The 27598-nt window shown below is 39.0% G+C and overlaps 1 protein-coding gene across 5 annotated transcripts in view; it reads right to left on the bottom strand.

Moving 5' to 3' along the window:
• LOC150078418 (actin-binding LIM protein 3-like) overlaps positions 1-27598 on the bottom strand; it is a 528875-nt gene that overhangs the window by 262299 nt on the left and 238978 nt on the right. For all 5 annotated transcript variants that reach the window (XR_016547624.1, XM_090384937.1, XM_090384935.1 and 2 more), the window contains exon 6: positions 25116-25209. Coding sequence is in view for 4 of the 5 variants with exons in the window: in XM_090384937.1 (XP_090241063.1) it covers positions 25116-25209 (94 nt within the window). In the remaining variant the exon portion in view is untranslated. The remainder of the gene's footprint in view (positions 1-25115; positions 25210-27598) is intronic.

Below are 27598 nucleotides of genomic sequence, written 5' to 3'. Positions count from 1 at the left end.
AATGCCATACCTCTTCAATTTGTACAGCAGTCTTCCATGCAAAACTATCAAAAGTTTTCCTGAAATCCTAGTATATGATATCAAAATTATTTTTGTGAATTGGTGATACATTTGCACACCTCCAGTCCATGGGGACCTCCCCTGAGTCTAAGAAAGCTCTTATAATTATGGCTAAGAGTTTACTTACTTCCTTTGCTGCCTCCTTTAATATAACTGGATAGATCCCATCCACCCCAGGTGCCTTTTTTATGTTTAACATCAAAAATTTCTCCTCCACTTTGCTCTCAGTTATTACAAAATCACTTAGCTCCCTGTTAGAGTTTGATAAACTTTTGGCACTTCTCTCATTGAATAACTCCTGATGTGTAAATGTAGATGCAAAATACTCATTCAGTTTATCAGCTACCTGAGCATGATCATCAATAGTCAACCCATCTATGTTAAGTGGTCCAATCTGATTCATCCCTTTCCTTCTAGAGTTTACATAAGTAAAGAACTCTTTCCTGTTTTTCTTTGCATCCTTTGCCAAAGATTTATTATTATTATTATTATTATTATTATTATTATTATTATTAGCTATATGGTGCAAGGAAGCCTGAGGCTTATGCTGCACCATAAAAAATTCCCGAGTTACCCTAAGAGAGAGAAGTAAAAGGGAATCACCAAGAAAGAGAAGAATGATGATTTCTCGTAATCTGCCTTCGCCTGCCTTTTTTTTGCAAAATTTATTGCAAAAAAAACCATTTTTTGCAATAAATTTTGATGACAATTAGATGCAATAAAGTAAGAAAAGAACAAGTAATTACTTGAATTTATATTTTAAATCAAATTTTTATTAAAATAATTAATATTCTAGCAAAAAGAATAACATACAGTTATTCTAAAAACAAATAAAATAAGCATCCACACTACCTGTCCGAATAAAGTGAGCTCTTAAGGAACTCAATAGTGTTATCGTTTAAACTGGATCTAATTTGGTACACATTTAATTAGCTGCAGAAAATGTCCTTTTGGATTCTGTGCTGGTTGGTGCTATTGCATTGAGATAGTTGTAGACGAGTTGCAGTTTACCCTCCCGCCCTTATTCCCTCATCTTAAAAAAATCTTATTTTCTTTTTATCAAAAAAAAAAAAAGATATTTCCTTTTTGACTTTTCATGCCACTATATCCGTATTAACGAAAGAAAGGGTTTGGTGCTTATGCTTGGTGAGGAAACCAAATCTGTGAGGGGTTATTTATTTATTAATTTTTATTTCCCTGTACCTTACTATCGCCATCAGTGGCCATTGTTATGATTTTCGTACAGCAAGCTCCCCCCAAGAACTAAACCCCACAAGCTACTTGACTGCATTAAAAAATGAAAATTTCCAGGAGCTGAGGGATTCCCCCCCCCCTTCACCACCACACACAAGTATATATATTATATGTGAGCTGTCAGTTTCTCAAGAGCAATGACACAAAAAAAAAAAAAAAAAGTCATTTATCACACAAATCTACTTCCAAAACATAACTGTTGTTCATTAACATCTACACTATTCATTTTTCTCATTTAATCTGTTAATACATGCTATCATTTCCATAAAATTTCTCTCAATTAACAATTTCAACTCTCTCTACAGCTTCAAACACTATACTAATTCAATCTTAATCACTTCCTCATATTTCTCTTAATCACCAACATCAATTCTCTTCACAACAGCAATCCATAAATCGCTAACTTAATACTAACAATTCCATGAAAACTCTCTTAATTTAGCAATATCAATTTTCTTTTCAACTTCATCCAATAAACCAACTCAATACTTATCATTTCCTTATTTCTCGTGTTTCTTAAACTTCGACCTTACTCTAAAATAATCTCTTATTTTATCTAATACCATTTCCAACACAAAGCAGATCAGAGAACTTACCTTCCTTCTCTTTCACTTAGTTTTCCTTTGTGTGGATTCCTTCCACAGAGTGCCGTGTTCTCTCTCTCTCTCTCTCTCTCTCTCTCTCTCTCTCTTCTTAGTTGAGCTCTGCATCTCTGCTGTATAGCTCTTCCAGTACTCTCTTATTTCGGGATTTGGAGAACAGTTCTCTGTTAATACTGAAGGAAATTACCACAGCAGTAGTAAAAGTCAGGTCACTATCTGACTGGCTTGTTATTCAACTTCCGGATTAACTTCTAGCACAGGAACATGCCCGGTGGAACCCTTCACTATATAGCTGGACACTCCCAGAACTGAACCCAGAACTACCACTGGAAGTCTGCAACCCCTCCGAACAACAACCACAAACCCCTCTTTTGATGCAAGCACCTTTTTTGTTTCCTTCTCATTTATTTATTGAATTAATTGCAAGTTACAATTGCCCCTTCTACTACTTTTTTATATGCAAGCTTATGTGCAAACCCCTCTGGGGTTTGCATGCATTTCCGTACCTCCCCTATCTAATTTAAACTTGACCCAATCATGTGTTATTCTTTAAACTCACTCTTCTTCCTTTGGTGGGAAAAACAGAATATTTTTCCTACACAACAAAATGTTTTCATCTTTTACCTCAAGGTCACCTTCTCACAATACCTTTGAACTTCTCCATACCAACACCCTTTCCCAAAATGCACTAAGTGTGACATCCTCAAATCACGGTGTTATAGAGGGATTAAACTATTGTTCAGAAGCTTTAAATTTTAACCTTTCTGCACCTGCCATACTCCTTTATTCCTTAATTGCTCTATCAGGCCTACTGCCACTAATGGAAATATTTCAGTAATGATGTTTTCATTATTCCTTAAATGCTTTACTTCCACACACACTATACTCACTAAGAGAAATTTATTTGCAAGATTTCATGTCTTACAGCTATATGATGTTTTCAGGTTTCTGCTGAATTTGTAAAGTGTATAACAATCCCTCATTTGCAAATTCAGCAATATTAATTAACAATTTATTGTTGCTGAATTTATAAATTTTATGTGAAAAAATCATGGATAATTATTTTTTAAATTAGTACCGAAAAACCAGTATTTTTGTATCAATACCGAGAATTTAAATACCAAAAAAAAAAAAAAAAAAAAAAAAAGACAGATATCCCGGTATTCAGGATCTGGAAATCTCGGTATTGTAAACCCTAATTTATATGCATCCCATACATTTTCCTTCTCTGCCATAAGCCTCATTAATTCATCGGACATCCATTTAGGACTAAACCTTGAACAGTATTTCTGAGTTGCATTGAAAAAACAAGTAGCCTCCAAAATTAAGTCCCTGAAGGGTTCACATTTAGAACTTAATGCTGGTAACATCATCAGTTGATCCCACTGTACAGAATTTAAAAACTGTCTGAGACCACTGTAGTCACCTTTACAAAACCAAAAGCCCTTCCCTTTAGCCTTGATGGTAGTTACATCTTTAAGTAATTTCCATATCAGTACATTTTGATCACTGTCACCCAGTGGTTCCTCTATCTGCAAAATCTTAATGCATGAATAATCACTGCTGATAATCAGATCAAGAGTATTACTCCCTCTGGTTGCCTCTCGAACATGTTGCTATAGAAAACAGTCATCCAATAAAGCCACAAAAGTCTTGCTAGCATGTGAGTGACCAATCACAAGTTCCAGACAATATTTGGAAATTTAAAATCCCCGATTATAAGACACTCTGATTTACTGGCCCACTCTATTTCTCTACACAACTGCTCATCAGATTCATTAGGCCAACAACACACACCTACTTTCATTTTTTCCTTTCCCAGTGCTTATGTCACACCAGACAGACTCAACATTGCATTGTCCACCAACGTCAATTGGATGCATTTCCTTAGATTTTGTGTGTTTCTTAACTAACAGCATAACCCCTCCTCTCTTCCTGTCCTGTCTATCCTTTCTGTACACATTGTACTCCCCAAATTCCAATTCTGCACTGCTTATATCTGTGTGAAACCACGTGTCTGATATCCGAACAATATCTGCCCTTGATGTCTTGACTAGCACTTCAAGCTCATCAAATTTATTAACTATACTCCTAGCATTGGTGTACATGCAAGTATACATGCACCTGTTCCTACTCTTAGTTACCCTAACACAACCCATGTATTTACTTGTTCCACTATGACTCCCAGCAGTCCTGGAAATCTCCATTACCTTGCTTTCCAGGCTGCTGCTCATTCTAATAGAAGCAGTGCAAGAATCACTTTTCCCTCTGCCTGCAGCCACTGGTAACCTTTTAGTCTGTGTATCCCGCCCAAGCTAGCAGTTTTCCGACACACCTAACACTGCCTTGATAACATCAGCAAATATTCTTGCAGCACCCTTTCTATTTACGTGTGCCCCATCCCTGTAGAAGCAGCCTCTCCAACCAACAAGATCACGAGAATTTAGATGCAATATACCTAATCAGTTTATCATCAACATGTATAGAATGTGATTCTATAAAAGTAGTATTCGCAAAGGCACATGATGCAAGAAAGCAAGCTTATATAGCATCAGCCAAAAAAAAAAAAAAAAAAAAGCCCCCTTAAATAACCCATCCACTCGCACCAAATGTTTGTCTAATTCTGTCTTGAATCAATTTAAGCTATCAACTTCTACAACGACAGATGGAAGTCTGTTCCAGCAATCAACCACACACTGGCTAAAGGCAAACTTCTGCACATCTATACTACAACTGTCCTTCCTCAATTTGATGTTATGCCCTCTCAGGTGATTATTCTGAGCAAGAAGAAGAATCCCATCAGCATTGAGCATGCTCAAACCATTCAAAGCTTTATACACCTTAATCAGATCACCTCACAGGTTGCCTAGTCTCCACACAATATAATTTGCAAAACTTAACAAGCCTTTCTTCGTAAGAGCAACCCTTTGTTCCATTCACTAATCTTGTTGCTCTTCTCTGTACTCGTTCCAACAGCTCTACATCCTTCTTAAAATAAGGCCTCTAGACCTGTATACAGTACTCAAGGTGTGGCCTTATATAAGGGGATAAACACCTCCTTATCCCTGCTACAAAAATTCCTGTATATCATTGACAAGACACCATGAGCTACTCTTCCAGAACATCTGCACTACTCAGAAAACTTTATATCTGCTTACTAAAATTACCCCCAGGTCCTATTCACTCTCTAGCACTGTCAGTGTAGTACCACACAGTTGATAAGTTACTCTGGGGTTACTGCTTCCCATATGCAGTACTTTACATTTGTCAAGGTTAAACTTCAGTTGCCATCTGCTCAACTTTTCTAAATCCTGTTGCAGCAGCGTAGTGTCATTAGTGTCATCAACAACCCTGCCAACCGTCATATCATCTGCAAAATTGGACATTAAGCTTGTCATCAGTATCATTAATGAATACAGAAAACAACAATGGACCGAACACTGAACCCTGGGGAACTCCACTAATAACATTAGTCCACAAAGAGCAGTCTCCACTGATTACCACTCTCTGTCTTCTCCCACTCAACAATTCCTTTATCCATAGTAGCAATTTGCCTCCAATGCCACACTGCTCCAATTTGTGCAGCAGTCTTCCATGTGAAACAGTATCAAAAGCCTTTCTAAGATGTAAATATATGATATCAGAATTATTCTTTGCATCCAGTTCCTTTGTAACAAAATCATAGTATCCGATCAAATTGGTCAACAAGACTTCCCCTTAACAAACCCATGCTTTGTCTGAGCTATAACTGAAGTCTTGTCTAGATGATCCTGCAATGCTTCTTTAACCAGTGCATTCATTAATTTCCCTGGAACTGAAGTTAAACTAACAAGTCTGTAATTACTTGTGTCTCCCTTTGATCCTGCTTTGGGGATTGGGGTCACATTTGCACATCTCCAGTCTGTGGTACCTCCCCTGAGTCCAAGGAAGCTCTCATAATTATGGCTAAGGGTTTGCTTACTTCCTTTGCTGCCTCCTTTAATATAACTGGATAGATTCCATCCAATCCAGGTGCCTTTCTTAGGTTTATCTTCAACAAGTTCTCTTCCACTTTGCTCTCAGTAATTACAATATCATCTAGATCATTGTCAGAGTTTAATTCACCTCTGGCATCTCCCTCCCCGAATAACTTCTCATATGTAAATGTAGATGCAAAATATTCATTTAGTTTGTTAGCTAACTGAGCTGGATCATCAACAGTTGAACCATTGATATCAAGTGGACCAATCAGATTCATCCCCTTCCTTCTAGAGTTTACATAAGTAAAGAACTCTTTCTTGTTTTTCTTTGCATCCTTTGCCAAAGATTTCTTGTAATCTGCCTTTGCCTGCCTAACCTCCTTTGTCATTTGATTACAGACCAGCTTATATCTATCATAGGCTTCCATGTCACCCATTAATTTTTATGTATCCCACGCCTTTTTCTTCTCTGCCACATGTCTCATTAGTTCATCTAGCATCCATTTAGCCCTAAATCTTGAACAATATTTCTTAGTTGGTAAGAAAAGCCTAGTACCTTCCAGGATTAATTCTTTGAATGCTTCCTATTTTGAATTTGCTGTTGGTAACATCATCAGTTGGTCCCACCGTACAGAATTTAAATAGTGTCTCAGACCACTGTAGTCACCTTTATGAAAGCAAAAACCCTTTCCTTTACCCCTGATGGTAGTTACCTCTGAGTAAATCCCACTTCAGCACACTGTGATAACTACCACCTAGTAGTTTCTTTATCTGCAGATTCTTAATGCATGAAGAATCACTACTGATAATCAGATCAAGAGTATTACTCCCTCTAGTTGCCTCCCAAACATGTTGCTGTATAAAACAGTCATCCAATAAATCCACAAAAGTCTTGCTATTGTGTGAGTGAACAATCCACAAGTTCCGGTGGATTGGTCCACAAGTTCATTAGCATTAGCAGAGGCATATGATGCAAGAAAGCAAGCTTATGCAGCTTCAGCCACAAAAAAAAAAAAAAAAAAACCCTTCCACTTCACCCCTCCGTTCGTTCGAAATACCTGTCTAGCTGAGCCTTAAATTTATTTAGGCCATCAACTTCCACAACAAGGGATGGAAGTCTGTTCCACCATCCAACTACAAGCTGGCTAAAGGCAAAATTCCGCACATCTATTCTACATCTGTCTTTCCTCAATTTGAATTTATGCCCTCTCAGGTGATTATTCTGAGCAAGAGGCAGTATCCCATCAGCATTGAGCATGCTCAACCCATTCAAGGCTTTGTACACCTCTATCAGATCACCTCACCGGTGCCTAGTCTCCCGACACTGTAATTTGCAAAACATAAGCCTTTCTTCGTAAGAGCAACCCTTCGTTCCGTTCACTAACCTTGTTGCCCTTCTCTGTACTCGTTCCAGCAGCTCTACATCCCTCTTGAAATGAGTCCTCCAGACCTGTATACAGTACTCCAGGTGCGGCCTGACCATTGCCTTATACAAGGGAATAATCACCTCCCTGTCACTGCTAGAAAAATTCCTATATATCATTGATAAGACACCATGAGCTACTCTTGCAGCTCGTCCGCACTGCTCAGAGAACTTCATATCTGCTTGCACAATTCCACCTAGGTCCTTTTCATTCTCTACCACTGTCAGTGTAGTACCACAGAGTTGATACGTTACTCTGGAGTTGCTGTTTCCCATAGGTAGTACTTTACATTTGTCAATGTTAAACTTCATTTGGCACCTCTCAGCCCATCTGCTCAAGCTTTCCAGATCCTGTTGCAGCAGCATAGCGTCAGTAGCATCCTTAACAACCCTGCCAACCTTTGTATCGTCTGCAAACTTCGACATTAAGCTTGATATACCATCATCAATATTATTTATAAATACAGAAAACAACAATGGACCCAACACTGAACCCTGAGAGACTCCACTAATAACATTAGTCCACGATGAGCAGTGTCCATTAATTACCACTCTGTGTCTTCTACCACTCAACCATCTCTTTATCCAAAACAACAATTTGCAACCAATGCCACACTGCTCCAATTTGTGCAGCAGTCTTCCGTGTGCAACAGCATCAAAAGCCTTTCTAAGATCCAAATATATAATATCAAAATTATTCCCTGCATCCAATTCTTTTGTGACTACATCATAGTATCCAATTAAATTGGTCAGGCAAGACCTTCCCTTAACAAAACCATGCTGTGTCTGAGCTATAACTGAATTCTTGTCAAGATAATCCTGCAGTGCTTCTTTAACCAGTGCTTCCATTAATTTTCCTGGAACAGAATTTAAACTCACAGGTCTATAATTACTTGTGTCAGCCTTTGATCCTCCTTTGTGAATTGGGGTCACATTTGCACATCTCCAGTCTGTGGGTACCTCCCCTGAGTCCAAGCAAGCTCTCATAATTATGGCTAACGGATTGCTTACTTCCTTTGCTGCCTCCTTTAATATAACTGGACAGATCCCATCCACCCCAGGTGCCTTTCTTGTATTTATCTTCAACAATTTCTCCTCCAATTTACTCTCAATTATTACAATATCATCTCGCTCACTGCCAGTGTTTACTTCAACTATGGCATTCCCCTTCCTGAATAACTCCTCATGTGTGAATGTAGATGCAAAATATTGATTTAGTTTGTTAGCTACCTGAGCAGGATCATAAACAGTTGAACCATCGATATCAAGTGGACCAATCTGATTCATCCCCTTCCTTCTAGAGTTTACATAAGTAAAGAACTCCTTGCTGTTTTTCTTTGCATCCCTTGCCAAAGATTTCTCGTAATCTTCCTTCGCCTGCCTAACCTCCTTTGTAACTTGGTTACAGACCAACTTATATCTATCATAGGATTCTGTGTCACATGTTAATTTATAGGTATCCCATGCATTTTTCTTCTCTGCCATATGTCTCATTAGTTCATCTGACATCCATTTAGGCCTGAACCTTGAACAATATTTCTTAGTTAATATATAAAGCCTAGTAGCTTCCAAGATAAGTTCTTTGAATGCTTCCCATTTTGAGTTTGCTGTTGGTAACATCATCAGTTGGTCCCACTGTATAGAATTTAAATACTGTCTCAGACCATCGTAGTCGCCTTTACGAAAGCAATAATCCTTCCCTTTACCCCTGATGGTAGTTACCTCCTTGAGTAAATCCCACTTCAGCACACTGTGATCACTGCCTCCTAGTGGTTCCTGTATCTGCAGATTCTTAATGCATGAAGAATCACTACAAAATCATTAAGCTCCCTGTTAGAGTTTAATAAACTTCTGTCCTCCCCTTCCTTACAGAATTCTTCATGTGTGAAAGTAGATGCAAAATACTCATTCAGTTTGTCAGCTATCTGAGCAGGATCATCAACAGTCAAACCATCAATATCAAGTGTACCAATCTGATTCATCACCTCCCTCCTAGAGCTTACATAAGTAAAGGATTCTTTGCTCTTTTTCTTTGCATCCTATGCTAAAGATTTCTCTTAATCTTTCTTCACTTGCCTAAACTGCTTTGTGTCTTGATTAAAGAGTAGCTTATATCTACCATAGGCTTCTGTGTCACCTGATAATTTATATACATTCCATGCATTTTTCTTTTCTGCAGCAAATCATCATTTCTTCTTTTTCTTGGTGATTCCCTTTTACTTCTGACCCTTGTTCTCTCTCTCAGGGTTAAAAAAAAATTTTTTTTTGGCTGGTTCAGTATAAGCCTTAGGCTTCCTTGCACCATATGGCTAATGATAATAATAATAAGTCTCATTAGTTCATCTGACATACATTTAGGCCTAAAACGTGAACAGCATTTCTTAGTAGTTTCCATTATTAATTCCGTGAATGCTTCCTATTTAGAATTTGTTGATTATAACATCATCAGTTGGTCCCACTGCATTGAATTTAGAAACTGTCTGAGACCACTGTAGTCAACTTTCTTTACCACTGATAGTAGTTACATCTTTAAGTTAATCTCATATCACTACACTGTGATCACTGCCACCTAGTGGTTCTTGGTTACAGACCAGCTTATATCTATCATAGGCTTCTGATCACCTGTTAATTTATATGCCGACCAGGCTAGCCAGGTGGGTAAAGTGCCTGGCAACCCAAAGGTCGCCTAGAGGAATGCCACCTCAGGCTTGGATCAGAGTAAAATGCAAAAATAACTTTGGGGTGGTGCATTATGGCCACAGAAGCCAATGCGCCAACAACTAACAAAAAAAAAAAAAAAAAAAAATTATATGTATCCCATGCCTTTTTATTCTCTGCCACATGTATAATTAGTTCATCTGACATCCATTTAGCCCTAAATCTTGAATAATATTTCTTAGTCGGTAAGAAAAGCCTAGTAGCTTCCAAGATTAATTCTTTGAATGCTTCCTATTTTGAATTTGCTGTTGGTTACATCATCAGTTGGTCCCACCGTACAGAATTTAAATAGTGTCTCACACCACCGTAGTCACCTTTATGAAAGGAAAAACCCTTTCCTTTACCCCTGATGGTAGTTACCTCTGAGTAAATCCCACTTCAGCACACTGTGATCACTATCACCTAGTGGTTCCTTTATCTGCAGATTCTTAATGCATGAATAATAACTGATGATAATCAGATCAAGAATATTATCCCCTCTCGTTGCCTCTAACATTCTGATGTAGAAAACAGTTAATAAATCCCCAAAATTCTTGTAAGTATGTGAGTGACCAACCCAGAAGTTTCAGTTAATAACTGAAAAGTTAAAACCCTCATTTAATTCATTTTGATTTACTGGCCCACTCTATTTCTCTCTAGAGCTAATTATTTAACCCATCAGTGTCATCAGACCTATAACATATTCCTACTCTCATTTTTGTTTTCCTAGTGCTTATGTCATGCAAAACTGACTCAACATTGCATGTCAACTGGATGCACTGTCTTGGATTTTATGTGTTTCTTAACTAAAAGCATAACCCCTCCCCTCTCCTATCCATCTTTGCTGCATACATCGCACTCTCCATGTTCAAATTCTGCATCCCTTATATCTGTGTGACACTACATATCTGATATCCCAACAATGTCCAAATTTGATCTTGACCAGCAGTTCAAATTCATCAAACTTATTTAGTATACCCTTAGTATTGGTGTAAATGCAAGTATCCATGCACCTGTTAGTTACCCTATCACAGCACATGTATTTAATTGTTCCATAATAAATCCCAGCAATCCTTGAAATTCCCAGCACATTTCTTTCCAGGCTGCTGCTCATTCCAATGGAAGCAGTGTCAGGGCATGGGAAGTAATTTTGTTATACCAAATATTTCATTCATTATTGTGGTGTTTGCTATAAAAATATTTCACAAGAAAAGCTTGATTTGAATGGTATCATGTTTACTTTTAGGACTGTTCGTGTTTTTTTTTTGTTTTGTTTTTTTTGTTTTGTTTTTTTTTGTTTGTGTTTCCAACAAACAATTTTTTTTTGTGCTGACATTATTACAGGTCAGCAGACTTAAAATTCTTACATCAAATCTCAAATTTCAGAGAAAACATTTTTAGCATTAGTAGAGGCATATGATGCAAGAACGCAAGCTTATATAGCAACAGCCAAAAAAAACAACCTTTCATTTCACCCATCTGAAAAATCCAAATGTGTCTAGTTCTCCCTTGAACTTATTTAAGTTGTTGTTGACCTCCACTACAACAGATGAAAGTTTATTCCAAAACTAACAACTACCCGCTGACTAAAGGCAAATTTTCACACATCTATTCTACAATTCGCTTTCCTCAGTTTGAATTTATGTCCCCTGAGGTGAGTAATCTGAGCAACAGGAAGAATCCCATCAGCAGTGAGCTTGCGCAAACCATTCAAGGTCTTACACACCTCGATTAGATCACCTCGTAGGTGCCAAATCTTCAGAAGCTGCAATTTGCACAACTTAAGACTTTCTTGGTAACAGCATCCCTTTGTTCCACTCACCTATCTTCTTGCCCTTCTCTGTACTAGTTGAAGCAGCTCTACATCCTTCCTAAAATGAGGCTTCCAGACCTGTATGCCATAGCCAGTGTGGCCTGACCACTACTTTATACAAGGGGACAATCACCTCCTTATCCCTGCTACCAAAATTCCTGTATATCATTGACAAGACACAATGAGCTACTCTTGCAGTCTGTCTACACTGTTCAGAAACCTTCATATCTAACTGCACAATTATCCCAGGTCATTTTCATTCTCCATTACCCTGAGTGTAATTCCACCCAGTTGATATGTTACTCTGGAGTTACTGCTACCCACATTCAGTACTTTACATTTGTCAATGTTAAAGTTCAGTTGCCACCTCTCACCCCATCTGCTTAACTTTACCACATCCTGTTGCAGTAGCATACTATGATTACTATCATTTACAATGCTGCCAGTGTTCATGTCGTCCCCAAACTAAAACATTAACCCCTCGATATACCTTTGTCAATATCAATCATAAATAATAAAAACAAAAAGGGCCCAAAACCCAGCCCTGGACAACTGCACTAATAACATTAGTCCATGAAGAGCCGAGTCCATTGATAACCACTTTCTGCTGTCTCCCACTCAACCATCCTTTTATCCATTGAAGCAAAAAAAAAAAAAAAACTTGCCCTTAATGCCATACTGCTCCAATTTGTACATTAGTCTTCCAGGCACCACAGTATCAAAAGCTTTCCTAAAATCCAAGTATATGATATCAAAATTATTTTTTGCATCCAGTTCCTTTGTGAACACATCATAGTATCCAATCAAATTTGTCAAAAAAGACTTCCCCTTAACAAACCCATGCTGTGTCGGAACTATAACTGCAGTCTTGTCTAGATAATCCTGCATTGCTTCCTTAATCAGAGGCTCCATTATTTTCCCTGAAACAGAAGTTAGACTAACAGGTCTGTGATTACTCTGAATGAGTATTTTGTATCTACATTCACACATGAGGATTATTAAGTGATGAAAATGCCAGAAGTTCATCAAACTGTAACAGGGTTCTTAATGATTTTGTAATAACTGAGAGCAAAGTGGAGTAGAAACTGTTGAAGTTAAACATAAAAAAGGCACCTTGGGTGGATGGGATCCATCCAGTTATATTGAAGGAGGCAGCGAGGGAAGTTAGCAAACCCTTAGCAATAATTATGAGAGCATCCTTGGACTCAGGGGAAGTCCTCACAGAATGGAGATGTGCAAATGTATCCCTAATTCACAAACGGGAATCTAAGGGTGACTTGAATCATTACAGAAAATAATGGAGTCACTGGTTAAAGATGCAATGCAAGATCATCTAGATAAGACTGCAGTAATAATTCAGACAAAGCATGGGTTTGTTAACGGAAATTCTTGTCTGACAATTTGATTGTGTACTATGATGTGGTTACAAAGGAACTGAATGCAAATTTTGATATCATAAACGTGGATTTCAGGAAAGCTTTGACACTGTTATGCATGGAAGACTACTGTACAAATTGGAGCAGTATGGTATTAAGGGTAAGTTGATACAATGGATAAAAGGGTGGTTGAGTGAGGGAAGACAGAGAGTGCTAATCAATGGATGCTACTATTCTTGGACTAATGTTATTAGTGGAGTCCCCAAGGTTCAAAGTTGGGCCCACTGTTGTTTTGTATATTTATCAATGATATTGATGAAGGTATATCAGGATTAAAGTCGAAGTGTGCAAATGATACAAAGATTGGCAGGGCTGTTAAAGAAAGTAATGGCAGTGTGATACTGCAATAGAATCTAGGAAATTTGGGCAGATGGGCTGAGAAATGTCAACTCAAGTTTAACATTGACAAATGCAAAGTACTGCATATGGGTAGAAGTAATCCCAGAGAAACATATCAACTGTGTGGTACTACACTTAGGGTGGTAGAGAATGAAAAAGATCTGGGAGTAATTGTGCAGTTAGATATGAGGTTGTCTGAGGAATGCAGACAGGCTGCCAGAGCAGGTCATGGGGTATTGTCCAAGATATATCCACACATTGCCTTATGCAAAGGTGATTATCCCTTTGTATAAGGCAATGGTCATGCCACACCTTGAGTACTGCGTATAGGTCTGGAGGTCTCATTTTAGGAAGGATGTTGAGTTGCTTGAGCGTGTATAGAGAAGGGCAACAAGACTGGCGAGGGGAAAGTAGGGGTCCTCTTACCAAGAAAGGCTGAAGTTCTGCAAATTGCAGTGGCTGAAGACTGGGCACCAACGAGGTGATCAGATTGAGGTGTATAAGGCCTTGAATGGGTTGAGCACACTGAATCCTGATGGGATCCTTCCCCTTGCTCACATTACGAACCTGAGAGGACATAAATTCAAATTGTGGAAAGACAGCTGTAGAATAGATGTGTTGAAATTTGCCTTTAGCCAGCAGGTGATTAATTGATGGAACAAATTTCCATCTGTTATCGTGGAAATTGATACCTTAAATAAAAATTGATACCTCAAGGAGGAACTGGACAAATTTAAAGGGGGGGGACTGAATGTGTGAAATTGTTCTTTTTTTTGGCTAATGCTACATAAGCTCAATTGCTTGCTTTCTTGCATCACATGCCACCATTACTACTACTAGTACTAATGTCACCCCCTGATCCCTCTTTGTGAACTGGGGACACATTTTCATATCTCCAGTCCATGGGGACCTCCCTGAATCCAAGAAATATTTCATAATAATGGCTAAGGGTTTGTTTACTTCATTGCTGCTTCCTTTAATATAACTGGATAGATCCCATCCAGCCCAGGTGTGTTTCTTATGTTAAATTTAAACAATTTTCCTCCAATTTTGATCTCAGTTATCACAAAGTCATTTAACTCCCTGCTAGAGTTTGATAAGCTTCTGGCTTCCACTTCCCTACAGACCTCCTCATGTGTGAATGTAGATGCAAAATACTCATTTAGTTTGTCAGCTGCCTAAGTAGGTTCATCAACAATCGAATGGTCATTGTCAAATAAACCAATTTGATTCATCCCCTTACTTCGAGAGTTTACATAAGTAAAGAAGACTTTACTGTTTTTCTTTTAATTGTTTACCAAAGATTTCTCGTAATCTGCCTTTGCTTGCCTAATGTTTTTTGTGACTTGATTACATACTATTTTGTAACTACCATAGACATCTGTGTCTTTTGATAATTTATATGCATCGCATGCATTTTTCTTCTCTGCCATGAGTTTCATTAGGTCATCTGACATCCATTTAGGCCTAAACCTTGAACAGTATTTCTTAGTTGGTAGGAAAAGCCTAGTAGCTTCCAAAATTAATTTTTGAATGCTACCCATTTTGAATTTTCTGTTGGTAACATCATCAGTTGGTCCCACCGTATAGAATTTAAAAAAATCTCTGAGACCAATGTAGTCACCTTTATGAAAGCAAAAACCTTTCCCTTTACCCTTGATGGTAGTTACATCTTTAAGTAAATCCACATCATTACACTGTAATCACTGCCACCTAGTGGTTCCTTTATCTGCAGATTCTTAATGCATGAGTAATCACTGCTGATAATCAGATCAAGAATGTTAATCCCTCTTGTTGCCTCTCTAACATGCTGCTGTAGAAAACAATCATCCAATAATCCACAATAGCCTTGCTAGTGTGCAAGTGACCAATCCACAAGTTCCAGTTAATATCTGGGAAGTTAAAATCCCCCATTATAAAATACTCTGATTTACTGGCCCACTCTATTTCTCTGTATAATTGTTCATTGTACTCATCAGAGTCATTATGCCTAGAACAAACTCCTACCCTCATTTTTGCTTTCCCAGTGCTTATGTCACACCAAACTGACTCAACAGTGCACTGTCCATCTATGTCAAATGGATGTACTTCCTTTGATGTTATGTGTTTCTTAACTAACAGCTTCACCACTCCTACCTTTCTATCCTGTCTATCCTTCTGTATCATTGTGCTCCCTAAATTCCTGTGTGAGATATGGGGAGCATTGTGCTCCCCATATCTGTGTTACACCGTATCTGATATCACAACATCAGTCTTTGATCTCTTCACCAGCACCTCAAATTGATCAAATTTATTTTTGATTTGCACATACACCAGGATTGGTGTATGTGCAAATATACATGCACCTATTCTTACTCTTAGTTACCTTAACACATGGACTGCCATGGACGGTCCCAAGCCCGGCTGCGAAAGGAGGAGGGTGGTCATCCTGCCGAAATGAAAAGAACCGGGAAACCGGGGAAAGTAGGCAAGAAACAGCATGAAATTTGGAACAAGCTCTTTCAACAATGTTACCGCATCTGGGGTAGCCGACACGCCAGCACTGGGGACCCAGGGTGCCAGTGTGAAGTGGACCACTGGCCACAGCAGTAAGCTTACTACGCCGAAAAGGGCAATTAACATTGGCGAATGGAATGTTCGAACGTCGCACCACATTTGACAAAAGGAAATAATCACCCAAGAACTACTTAGGTGCAAGATATCAATCGCAGCATTATCCGAACTAAGGCTCACCGGATCTGGAACGATGATCATCCAACCACCAGCACCTAACGAAGCGGTTACACTATTCTACTCTGGTGGTGAGAAACGAGAAGCAGGAGTGGGCTTTATGGTCGATGTTCAGGCCACCAGTAGCGTAGTCTCTTTCCAACCGATATCGGACCACCTGGCAGTCCTTACTGTCGAGGGCACCATCAGGACCCATATCATTTTCGCCTATGCACCAACTGAGACTAACCTGGACCCGACCAAGAAGGATTTTTACAACCAGCTCCAACATGCATTAGATTCAATTCCACAGACAGAAGTGATCATCTTCGCAGGTGACTTTAACGCCCACATTGGCGTGGACAGATCTGGTTGGGAAACAACAATGGGCAAGTTTGGTCATGGGAAGATCAACGACAACGGACTACGTCTGTTGTCCTTTGCCGCATCTAACAATCTGATCATCGGAAACAGCCATTTCCAGCACCCTCAAAAACATCAACTTACATGGCGAAATCCATCTGGCAAGGACTCAGCAATCCTGGACTACATTTTGATCAACGTCCGATTTCGCTCATCACTCAGGGACGTCCGTGCCATGAGTGGACCTGATTGCGGATCTGATCACTACCTCATCCGGGCTAAGGTGCAGCTCAAAAAAGGTCATCTCGGTCAGCCAAGCTGGACTGGAGGTAGCTAATGAATGCTGCCAACAAACAGGCATATCAGATCGCCCTATCCAACCGCTTTGAGACACTGGCCGCATCCGAGGATATAAATGAAGAAGAAAAGCAGATCTCTGATGCCATCCTGGAATGTGCCAAGCCCCTATGCCCACCTGCCCGACGCCGAACACAACCATGGATATCAGACAAGTGCCTCGACCTCGTGGACAAATGGAAACATGCAAAATTGGTCGACTTCAAACGGTACCGGCAGTTAAACAGAGAAGTCTGACAGAGGATGAAAGCGGAGAGAGAAGCATACTGGAACCAAGTGGTAGACGATCTTGAAGAGGCGGCATCCAAGCACGAGTACCGCACCCTCAGATGTCTGAGTGGAAAGACCAAACTGACATCAAGAACGCTGATGTGACCTTCGTGCGATCACCATCCGAACACCTGCAACGGTGGAGTGAATTCTTTAAAGCATTGTATAATCACGACCCATCTCAGGGACCACCAGCAGCCGCACCACCGATCGATCCCCCTGAGGTCTCCATGGTCATTGGGAAGATCTGGGACTGAGCGTGTTCCAAATTTCATGCGGTTTCTTGCCTACTTTCCCCGGTTTTCCGGTTCTGGTCATTTCGGCAGGATGACCACCCTCCTCCTTTCGAGCCTACAGTAGAAGAAGTCAAAGCAGCCATACAATCCCTAAAGAATGGCAAAGCACCAGGAGTGGACCAAGTCACCACAGAAGCGATCAAAGCCGGGGGAGATGTACTGTTTCGCCGACTACACTCACTCCTCAAAACTATCTGGTGCACTGAACAAATTCCACTAACATGGAGGAAAGCCATTATCGTGCCAATCCACAAGAAAGGTGATAACCAGGATTGCAAGAACTACCATGGCATCAGTCTCCTTTCCATCATCGGAAAGGTCCTTATGAAGATCATCCAGTCAAGGCTGCAAAAGCATCGCAAGCAAACAAGTCGAGAAGAACAGGCGGGATTTAGACCCAGGCGAGGATGCTGTGATCAAATCTTCGCCATCCATCAGCTGATGGAGGAGAGGATCCAATGTGGACAGCGAACCGTCATTGTTTTAATTGACTTTAAGTCTGCTTTCGACTGTGTCCACCGGCCCGCCTTATGGAAATTGCTAGAGGTCGAACATGTACCTCGAAAAGTCATCACACTCCTCCAAACTGCATACAACGGTTTATCCAACCAGATGCGCATCCAGAACGATTTATCTGAATAATTTACCATCCAAACTGGAGTCCGCCAAGGGGACGTGGCCTCCCCGTTGCTTTTCAACATCATGGTCAACGCCATTATGAGACAAGCATTCAGCAACAGACGGAGCATACAATATGGCAAGGATCACTATGTGATTGACTTGATGTTTGCCGACGATAGTGCTATCTTTGCCGTAAACGACACTGAGCCACGGACATCCTCAACGACATTGCCCGCATTGCCCGGCCATACGGGTTGAAGATCAATGCTGATAAGACAAAGGCCCTGACAACAGATGGGTCGCAAGCCACCATCTATCTCGAAAGCATCCAGATCGAGCAAGTGCAGGACTTTAAATACCTTGGGTCGCTGGTCCAGGTCCAGGAGAAGAAAGTTGCATCCACCGTGGAGATCCACAGCAGAATTGGACAGGCAGCCACTGCATTCGCCTCGCTCAAATGGTGTCTGTGGAAGAGGACCGACATTTCCTCAAAGACTAAAATCCAACTCTTCCGGACTTTAATCCTGCCCATTCTCCTTTACGGATCGGAAACATGGATTTGTCTCAAGCTAGATTTAAACAAACTTGAGGTATTCCAAATGCGATGCCTGCAGCAGATCCTGGGCATCTCACTTTGCGACTGCATCACTAATGATACCATCCGTGCCAGATGCCAACAGCAACCAACCATCGCCGACCAAATCCAGAAGCGACGGCTTAGATGGTTTGGCCACGTATGTAGAATGGGCACGAATAGAATACCATCCACACTCCTTTGGAGACAACAACCCACCCAATGGAGCATTCAACGGACCGCGCCTAGGAAAACGTGGGCCAAGCAAGTGGAAAATGACCTGAAGAGTCAACGTCTCGACCTTAATCAGGCCAGGACTGACGCCATGGATCGTAAAGCATGGAAGAACATCACAGAGCAAGTCCGAAACCCTACGGCACCTACAGCAGTGTACTGGTTGCGGGGCCAACCGCCTCCTCCAGCCGCCAGCTAAGGGCCAAAGAAGAAGAAAACCTTAACACAACCCATGTATTTACTTTTTTTAAATTTTTTTCATGAAAACCCCAAACACGAGAGGTATTAGAACCTATAGTACTTATTACCGTGCTTGGGGTGGGTGGAGGTTGAGAAGATGAAAGAAGATATTTGTTGACATTAGGCTTCATCTTCTGTAGACTGTAATTTTCAGGAAATACGTATGAAGGAAGGTTGTTCCAGAAAACGTCAGTTGAATGAAAAAAACGAGGAAGATGAAAATTTCGTTCTGTGAGTTTGAAGTTTGACAGTAAATGGACGTTGGCTGCTGGCAGCACGTGTTCGGACTGTTTTGAAAGAGAAAGTGGGAATTATAGAAGCCAATTCAGAAGAACAGTGCCCGTGGATATATCTGTAGAAGAGGCATGCAGCAGAAACAGTACGTCTGTGAGACAGCGAGTGGAGAGACTCTGTTAGAGATCAATCAATAATTAACCTAACTGCCCTTTTCTGAATGGAACCTAGAAGCGTAAAGAGAGGTTTTGGGGGCACCGCCCCAAGATGTGGGAACAATATTCCATGGTAGGGCGGATTTGCGATTTGTACAGAGTGAACAGCTGTTTGGAAGAAAAGTAACGCCAAGAAAGAAAGAGAAAACCAAGTTTTTTAGATGCAGAGGAAGCAATATTTGTAATGTGCTTGTGCCAAGAGAGATTAGAAGTCAGGGTAATTCCCAAAAAAGATATATCATTTTGCCTCAAAATCGGAGTGTCACCAAAGATAAGTATAGGAGCAGAAGAATCCTTTTTGTGAGATATAAGACAAGACTGAGTTTTAAAAGGATTGAAATCAACTAAGTTTTCTTTGCCCCACTGGAGAATTACCTGGAGATCAGCATTTAAGGAATTGGTAGCGGATATTTGAGAAGTTGAATGTGATAGAGCAGGGCAAGGTTTCTGAAAATGGAAAATGGAATGCAATGTGCTATCATCGGCAAAACAATGGATAGAATTTCCAGTCAATGGAAGAAGGTCATTAATATACAAGAGGAAAAGAGTAGGGAAAAGAACTGAACCTTGGGGGACACCAGCATTAGTGGAGAAGTTAGAAGACAGAGAGCTATCAACCATCACCCTCAGTGAGCGATCAGAAAGAAAGCTGGATAACCAACAGGTAGAAAACCATAAGATGGAAGCTTGTTTAGAAGACCTTTATGCCAAACAGAATCAAAAGCCTTTGAGATGTCAAGAGCAACTGCTTGTGTTTCACCAAACCTTTCCATTGAATTTGTCCATAAATGAGAAACATAAGGCAGAATATCACCAGTGGATCGACACTGAAGAAATCCATACTGGCGATTGTTGATCAGACGGAAGGTTTCTAGGTAATTTAAGAGTTGGTGGTTAATTGATTTCTTCATTACTTTAGAAAGAGTAGAAGTAATTGCAATAGGACAATAATTGGATGGGAGGGATTTGTCACCCTTTTTAGGAACTGGCTGGATATGAGCAAATTTCCAAGCAGAAGGAAAAACACCTTTGGAATAAGAAAGTGAAAAAAGGCGGCAAAGAACAGGAGTAAGTTCAGGAGCATAGGTTTTGAGAACAAGTGGAGAAATACCATCAGGACCTGGAGCTTTCTTTGCATCAAGATTTGTCAAAATCCTTCTGACATCCTTTTGACGGAAGACCACAGGAGGCATTGAATGGAGCGTGTTGGAATGGTGGAAGATGTTTTCTCAAGATCATTAATACATGAGTTGAAAGAAAAATGAGATGCTAGCAGGTCAGCTTTATCCTTGGCTGAAGTGACAACAGAACCATCTGGTTTTGACAGAGGTGGGAGCAGAGATGGGTAAAAGTTGCAGTCAATAGCTTTGGCAAGAGACCAGAATGCTCAGCTACTTGTTCCGTGATGATTTCAAGCAGCCCTTGAAATACCCAGTACCTCAGTTTCCAGGCTGCTGCTCATTTCAATAGAAGCAGTGCAAGAATCATTTCCACCTCTGCCTGCAGCTACTGTTAATCTATTAGTCTGTGAATTCCCCCAAGCTAGCAGTTTTTCAACCCATCTAACACTGCCTCAATAGCATCAGCAAACATTCTTATGCCCTTTCTATTTAACTGAATCCCATCTCTGTAGAAGCAGTCTCTCCTGTTAACAAGCACAGATCATGCTGGGAAAAATGCTACCCAATGAGCCTTACACTATCTCTCCAGGGCCAGAATTGATTGACAAGGCTCTCATCATATACTCCCTCCAATTGTGTCTCGGCAAAATTGTAGACACTTTCAAATTTAACCCTAACTCGTGACTTTTTTTCAACATTGACCTGTACTTGATAAGTAGGTCAGCAGATCTCCTACTGTTAATGTTATTTGTGCCAACGTGTACAACAGTATCACCCTTTGTGCCCTTAAAAGATGATATCTGGTCTTCAACATCATAATCTTTTGCCCCTGGCAGACAAACCCTAGTCCTATTCCATCTATCCTTTTTACACAATATATTTCCCAGCTTCCTCACAATACAGTCAATGACAATAACTAGCTCTTGTGGAACCAGTGCATTCTGCCCTGAAGGTTGCGGCTGTGTTGCCTGATGTTCGAGTGCAAGCTCTGGCATTGATGTGGACAGATGAGAGCTTAATGGTCCCCAAATTTAAGTCCTTCGAGGGCATCTACCTCATTCTTCAAGCTCTCATATAGGCCCATAACAACGCTGAGTTTCTGGCTAACTTCTTCACACTCCTTGCATCGAGTACACACAAAGACATCCCCCCCCTTTGCAATATCGTGTCACGTTCCAGAAAGGACCACAAACATTTCACAAGTTGCACATTTTTTTTTAGGCTGTGATGTGTTGGAGAATCACCCCCTTTGGTTCTCCCCTGAGCCACAGCACTCCTGCTACTTTGTGCACATTGCTTTGCTGCTTTATTCTGGTGTATGAGTTCCATTTAAATATGATTTAATTAATTAACACTGAAAATTAATAAGGCTAATAAGGTTATAATAATTATAAAACTTCTTTTATAGTTTGCTCATTTAAACAATTCTAGAGTAATATAAAAGCATTACACTTGAAATAATATAATTACAAAATGCTAGCTTTTCTGAACAAAGTTATTGCCATTATTTAAAAGAACTTACAGGTAACCCTCTGTGTTTGCATGCACAAGTGCGCGCGCGCGCACACACACACACACACACACAAATCGTTCATGAATCATTTTGATAAATACAAAACTCAGACGTATTTTCAGAACTATTATTACTACAGATCATTATCAGACAAACGGTGACATGCCTGCCATCCATGATGTTCTTTTGTGTAGCCAATGCATAGCAAACAGGAAAATGGTACTGCTTAAAATTGCAAAATTACAGGATAATAATGAGTTATAACAGACCTCAAATATCAGAGATGAGATCGAAACATTTGGGAATGGAATTTGTCAATCCTTAAATGATTTGATCTTAGCAAAAGCATGTGATCTGTTTCCCCACCCAGTAGGGGGACGAATTTGGACTGTAAAATCTATCTCTGAACTGTGAAAAACTCAATCTGTGTCACTCTATTCTGTGAACAATGAATTCCTGTAATCTAGATGTATGGAGGAGTGGTTCACATGGTATCTGTTCCTAGATTGGACTTTATTAATTCAATTTTGATATTTTGTTATAACCATTGTTATTATTAATAATTATCAGTGTTATTATTTTGTTATTATCTTCTTACTATATCTTATTATATTTATCCATGTGAAACCCCTGGCACCATGCCATGTTGAGTACATTGTATCATATCTTTACGTACAATAAAAATTAATTAATTTAATCTGGAAAATCACCCCAAATCTTGATATTGCACCATCGTAACTTCTTGAGACCTGTTGCAAAACCTTACAATGCTACAGCTTGTTGCAACACATTTGGTGACCCATCCAGATGTAGGATTACATGAATCATCCATTTATCTGCAGTCATTCAGAATCAGCACAGGCTGAATACAAGGTGTTTTGCGTGTTTCTTCCCATTTTTAGATGAGTCATTTTACCAAGCAACAAATTTCTGTCAAGATTTGTTTCAAATTAGGGAAAAGTGCAACAGAAACCACAAAATATTAAACACAGCTTTTGGAAAAGATGCTATGTATCATTCAAAGACTTTTCAGGGTTTGCAAAGTTTAAAATGGCCTCTTGTTGGTTGATGATTATTCTCATTCTGGCTATCCTTCAACTTCAGAAACCAATGATTCAACTGCTCACATTCATGATGTGATCACTGATAAATGTTTAACTATCTTCACTGGTATTTCTTTGGAAACGTGTCAATGAATTTTAACACACAAGATTTTTGAATGTGACACCTTCAGAGATAATCACAGAGCACTGCAGGCCTCCGTAGCCGAGTGGGCAGGAGCGGGAGTGCAGTAGCACACGCTCTTTGAGTAGACCTGGGTTCAAACCCCTGACTGCTGAATACGGTCGATCTGCCAACCCGCACTGGACCAGCGTGGCAGATTATGGTCCATTTCCCTCAGCATGAATTGTTGAGGAGGCTTCCATCCTGCAGTGGGTTGATAATGGCTGCACTTTACTTTTACTGCAAGTTCCCACATCTTAGAATATTCATCGATGCAGTTGCTGCTGATATACACTTTATATTGTGGTGTTCTTCCATCATAACTAGTGACAAATCATATCTGTACATCCCTGACCCAGAAACAAAAGCCTGGTCCTCTCAGTGGGAGACTATCTTCTCCACAGCAAGACAATCTCAAAGATATGCCAAGATCATACTTACTGAATTTTTCAATTCATAGGGCATTTGTTCATTATGAATCTTAACCTGCATGGTCAAACAGTGAACCATGAATGCTACAAAACAGTTCTAAAGCAATTGACCCATGCTAAGTAGAGAAAAACAGCTGGATAAGTGGGCTGGAAGGAATTGTAACATGACAATGCCCCTGCACACTTGGCACATTTCATTAAAGAATTTCTTGCAAAGTACTCCACATCTGAGGAAATGATTCAGAAGGCGACACAGAAACTATCAAGATTTTCAACATTTCACAATCTAGAGAAGCACTGAAATCAGTGTATATAATGTCAAAGAGACTACTCTGAAAGAGATTCATCTGAATAGCCAGTAAGCTTCATTATTTTTTCATATATTAGTTTACTTCTGAACTTTTTGATCCCACCTCATACTTCCTGCCATAAGCAGAGTAACAGTACCTACCACAGGCAGCACCTCTTTCTCATTTCCTGTTTGGTTTTCACTTTCATCCTGACCATTAATCCCATCTAGTGTCAATTTTCATGAGCACATTTAAATTACTGTGTTCTTGTGAAATGAAGAGTGCATGTTGGGATTACTCTTCTATAAAATATTACTGTTAAAATAAATACCCTCATTTTATCATCTAAAGTGAGAGGCACAATCAACTGTGTAGAACTTGTTTGCTTTCAAATGATACTGTCCTACATGGGTGAATTGGCAATCCTCTTGTTATTCTTTTGGATATTTCAATACGTGTACATCATGATAAATATTGTGTTTAACTGCATTGTCCATAACTGTTTCATGTGCACCTTTAGTCAACGGTTGTGAGTGATTTTTAATGATGGCACTCAACGTAAGTACATTTTATAACACTAAAATCTAAAAATTAATTTAGATGCAAATTATTTGCAATATAAATTATTAATTTAGATTGTAAATTACAGCAAATATAGTAATTAGAACTAATATTGTTGTCTCAATTAGAGCATAACTTTACACACAATTAATTAATTGTGTGTAAAGTTATGCAATTAATTGCACACATTGTGTAATTTTTAAGGATAAAAAAATTTTAACTTCAAATTAAAATTTAAACTTAAATTAAATTTAACTGCAATTAAAGAAATGCACAAACCTGAAGAACTTTTCCTGCAATGTATCTGTCACAATGATCACATTTTACACCAAAATGTTTTTGATAATCTTTTTCACAATAAGGCATCCCATTTCTATAAGATTAAGATAACAGATTCTTTTATAACAAATTGCAAAAAATAGCATCACTCTCTAAAATAAAGATTTAATTCACATTAAATCACAAAGTTAATCTTTGACAAATTAAATTAATAAATAAATAAGGTAAGAATTAAGAATAGATAAGAAAAACAAAGGGGAAAAATAATAAAGAAATAATAAATAATGAAGAAGAAAAATAAACAAAAGAGTGAATTTTAAGTAGCTACAGTGTATGTTCAATAAAATAGAATCCATGGACAAGAATTGTACTACACTATCAGATATATGACCTCAGGGGGGTCACATCTGGTAAGCATGGAATTGGCACACACAGGGTCCTAAGCTGGATATCATCATTCTTCTCTTTCTTGATGATTCCCTTCTACTTCTGACTCTCTCTCTCTCTCTCTCTCAGGTAACTCAGAATTTTTTTTTTTTTTTTTTGGCTGGTGCAGCAAAAGCCTCAGGCTTCCTTGCACCATATGGCTAATAATAATAATAATAACAATAATAACAATAATAATAATAAAATCAGATTATTGGTCATTTAATAAAAAATACTTAGCAACCCAAAGTCTTAGCAACCCAAAAATATTGAATTCTCAATATGTTATTTATTTTATCAAGCTATTCATTTATGCAATAAAATAATGCATACAACTGTAAAATGCAGAGACTTTTAAAATAACACTGTTCCTGTAAATTACAGACATAAAATAACTAGTCCTGCAAATTACAGGGACAAAATTAACTATGAAACATTCTTCAGCTGTTTCAACTGTTGCTTTTAATCTTCAATGAGGATGTATCACATAAGTCGATATCCATGTTAAACAAATTCTCAACTATGTACACTGCTTTTGTCCGACTAAAACACTGATATGGCTTCTTGAAGCAAAATGTTATGATATGATCAGTGTGTTATTAATTAAATCTGTGAAGGTTAAAAAGTTTTAAATTTCTTTATGGTATTAACTTGTATTGCAGTTCAAGAGTATAAACTGTACAGTAGAATTTTGAGCTTTAGGAAATGGATAAGTTTTTTTGAAAAATTTTTCCATTTTTTTACTTAATTAACATTAAATTAGATTCTATAAATAGATTTAAATCCTAGTAACTTTCCTTAGCATATTTTTAAATTTAGCTAGAGATTTTTTTAAGTTACAACTTAATATTAACTGAATACCAACTTAGCAACTTAATACCAACTTAACATAGGGGAGAGAGTTTGCTGAATGGGATGGGATACACTTAAATAGAATGGATGTAAGAATGTTTGCTGATGCTTTCGAGGAAGTGCTATATGTGTTGGAAAACTGATAGCTTGGGGGGGGGGATACACAGATTAATACATTAACTGGAGCCACAGGCAGATGTGTTAAGAGATTCTTGCACTGCTTCTATTGGAACAGGCAACATCCTGGAAAGCATGGTGATGACCCTATTGTAGGTCATCATCATACAACCAAATACATCAGCTGTGTTAGAGTAACTAAGAGTAAGAACAAGTGTATATATACTTGCATGTACAGTAATGCTAGGAGCATAGTAAATAAATTTTATGAATCTGAACTACTGATTAAGTCATCAGATGCAGACATTGTAGGGATATCAGAGATGTGGCATCACTCTGCATCCTTTAGTTCTGAGTGAAGCAATATCAGAGATGTGGTGTCACTCAGAACTAAAGGATACAGAATTTGAATATGGGGAGTACAATTTGTACGGAAAGGACAGACAAAAAGTGGGGAGGCAATACTCTTATTTAAGAAGCACATAAAATCAAAGCAGTGCATACAGTTAACATGGATGGCTAGGGAAATGATGAGTCAGTATGGTGTGACATAAGCACAGGAAAAACAGACATGAGAGTAGGAGTCTGTTATAGGCTTAATGACAGTGAGGAGTATAACAAAAAAAACAATACAAAGAAATAAAGTGGGCTAGTAAATCAGAATGTCTTATAATGTGAGATTTTAAATTTCCAGTTATTTACTGCAACTTATGGCCTGGTCACTCACACACCAGCAAGACTTTTGTGAATTTATTGGATGACTGTTTTGCATAGCATCAAGTTAAGAACCAACAACAGGAAACTTGATCTGATTATAAGCAGCAAATCTTTCTACATTTAGAACCTGCAGGTAAAAGACCCTCTGGGTGGAAGTGATCACAGTGTGCTATTATGAGACTTACTTAAAGACATAACTACTGTAAAGGGTAAAGGGAATGGCTTTTGCTTCTCTAAGGTGACTACAGTCATCTCAGACAGTTCTTTACTACAATGAAACTGTTGATATTACCATCAGCAAATGCTAAATCGAAAGCATTCAGGGATGCAACTGTAGAAGCTACTAGGCTTTTTATGGCATCTAAGAAATA

This window comes from Mastigoproctus giganteus, chromosome 11, assembly GCF_048544385.1.
Source record: "Mastigoproctus giganteus isolate SK-2022 chromosome 11, ASM4854438v1, whole genome shotgun sequence".
NCBI lineage: Eukaryota > Metazoa > Arthropoda > Arachnida > Uropygi > Thelyphonidae > Mastigoproctus > Mastigoproctus giganteus.
Note: the sequence above shows the minus strand (reverse complement) of the source record. Positions and strands in the feature narration are given on the sequence as shown.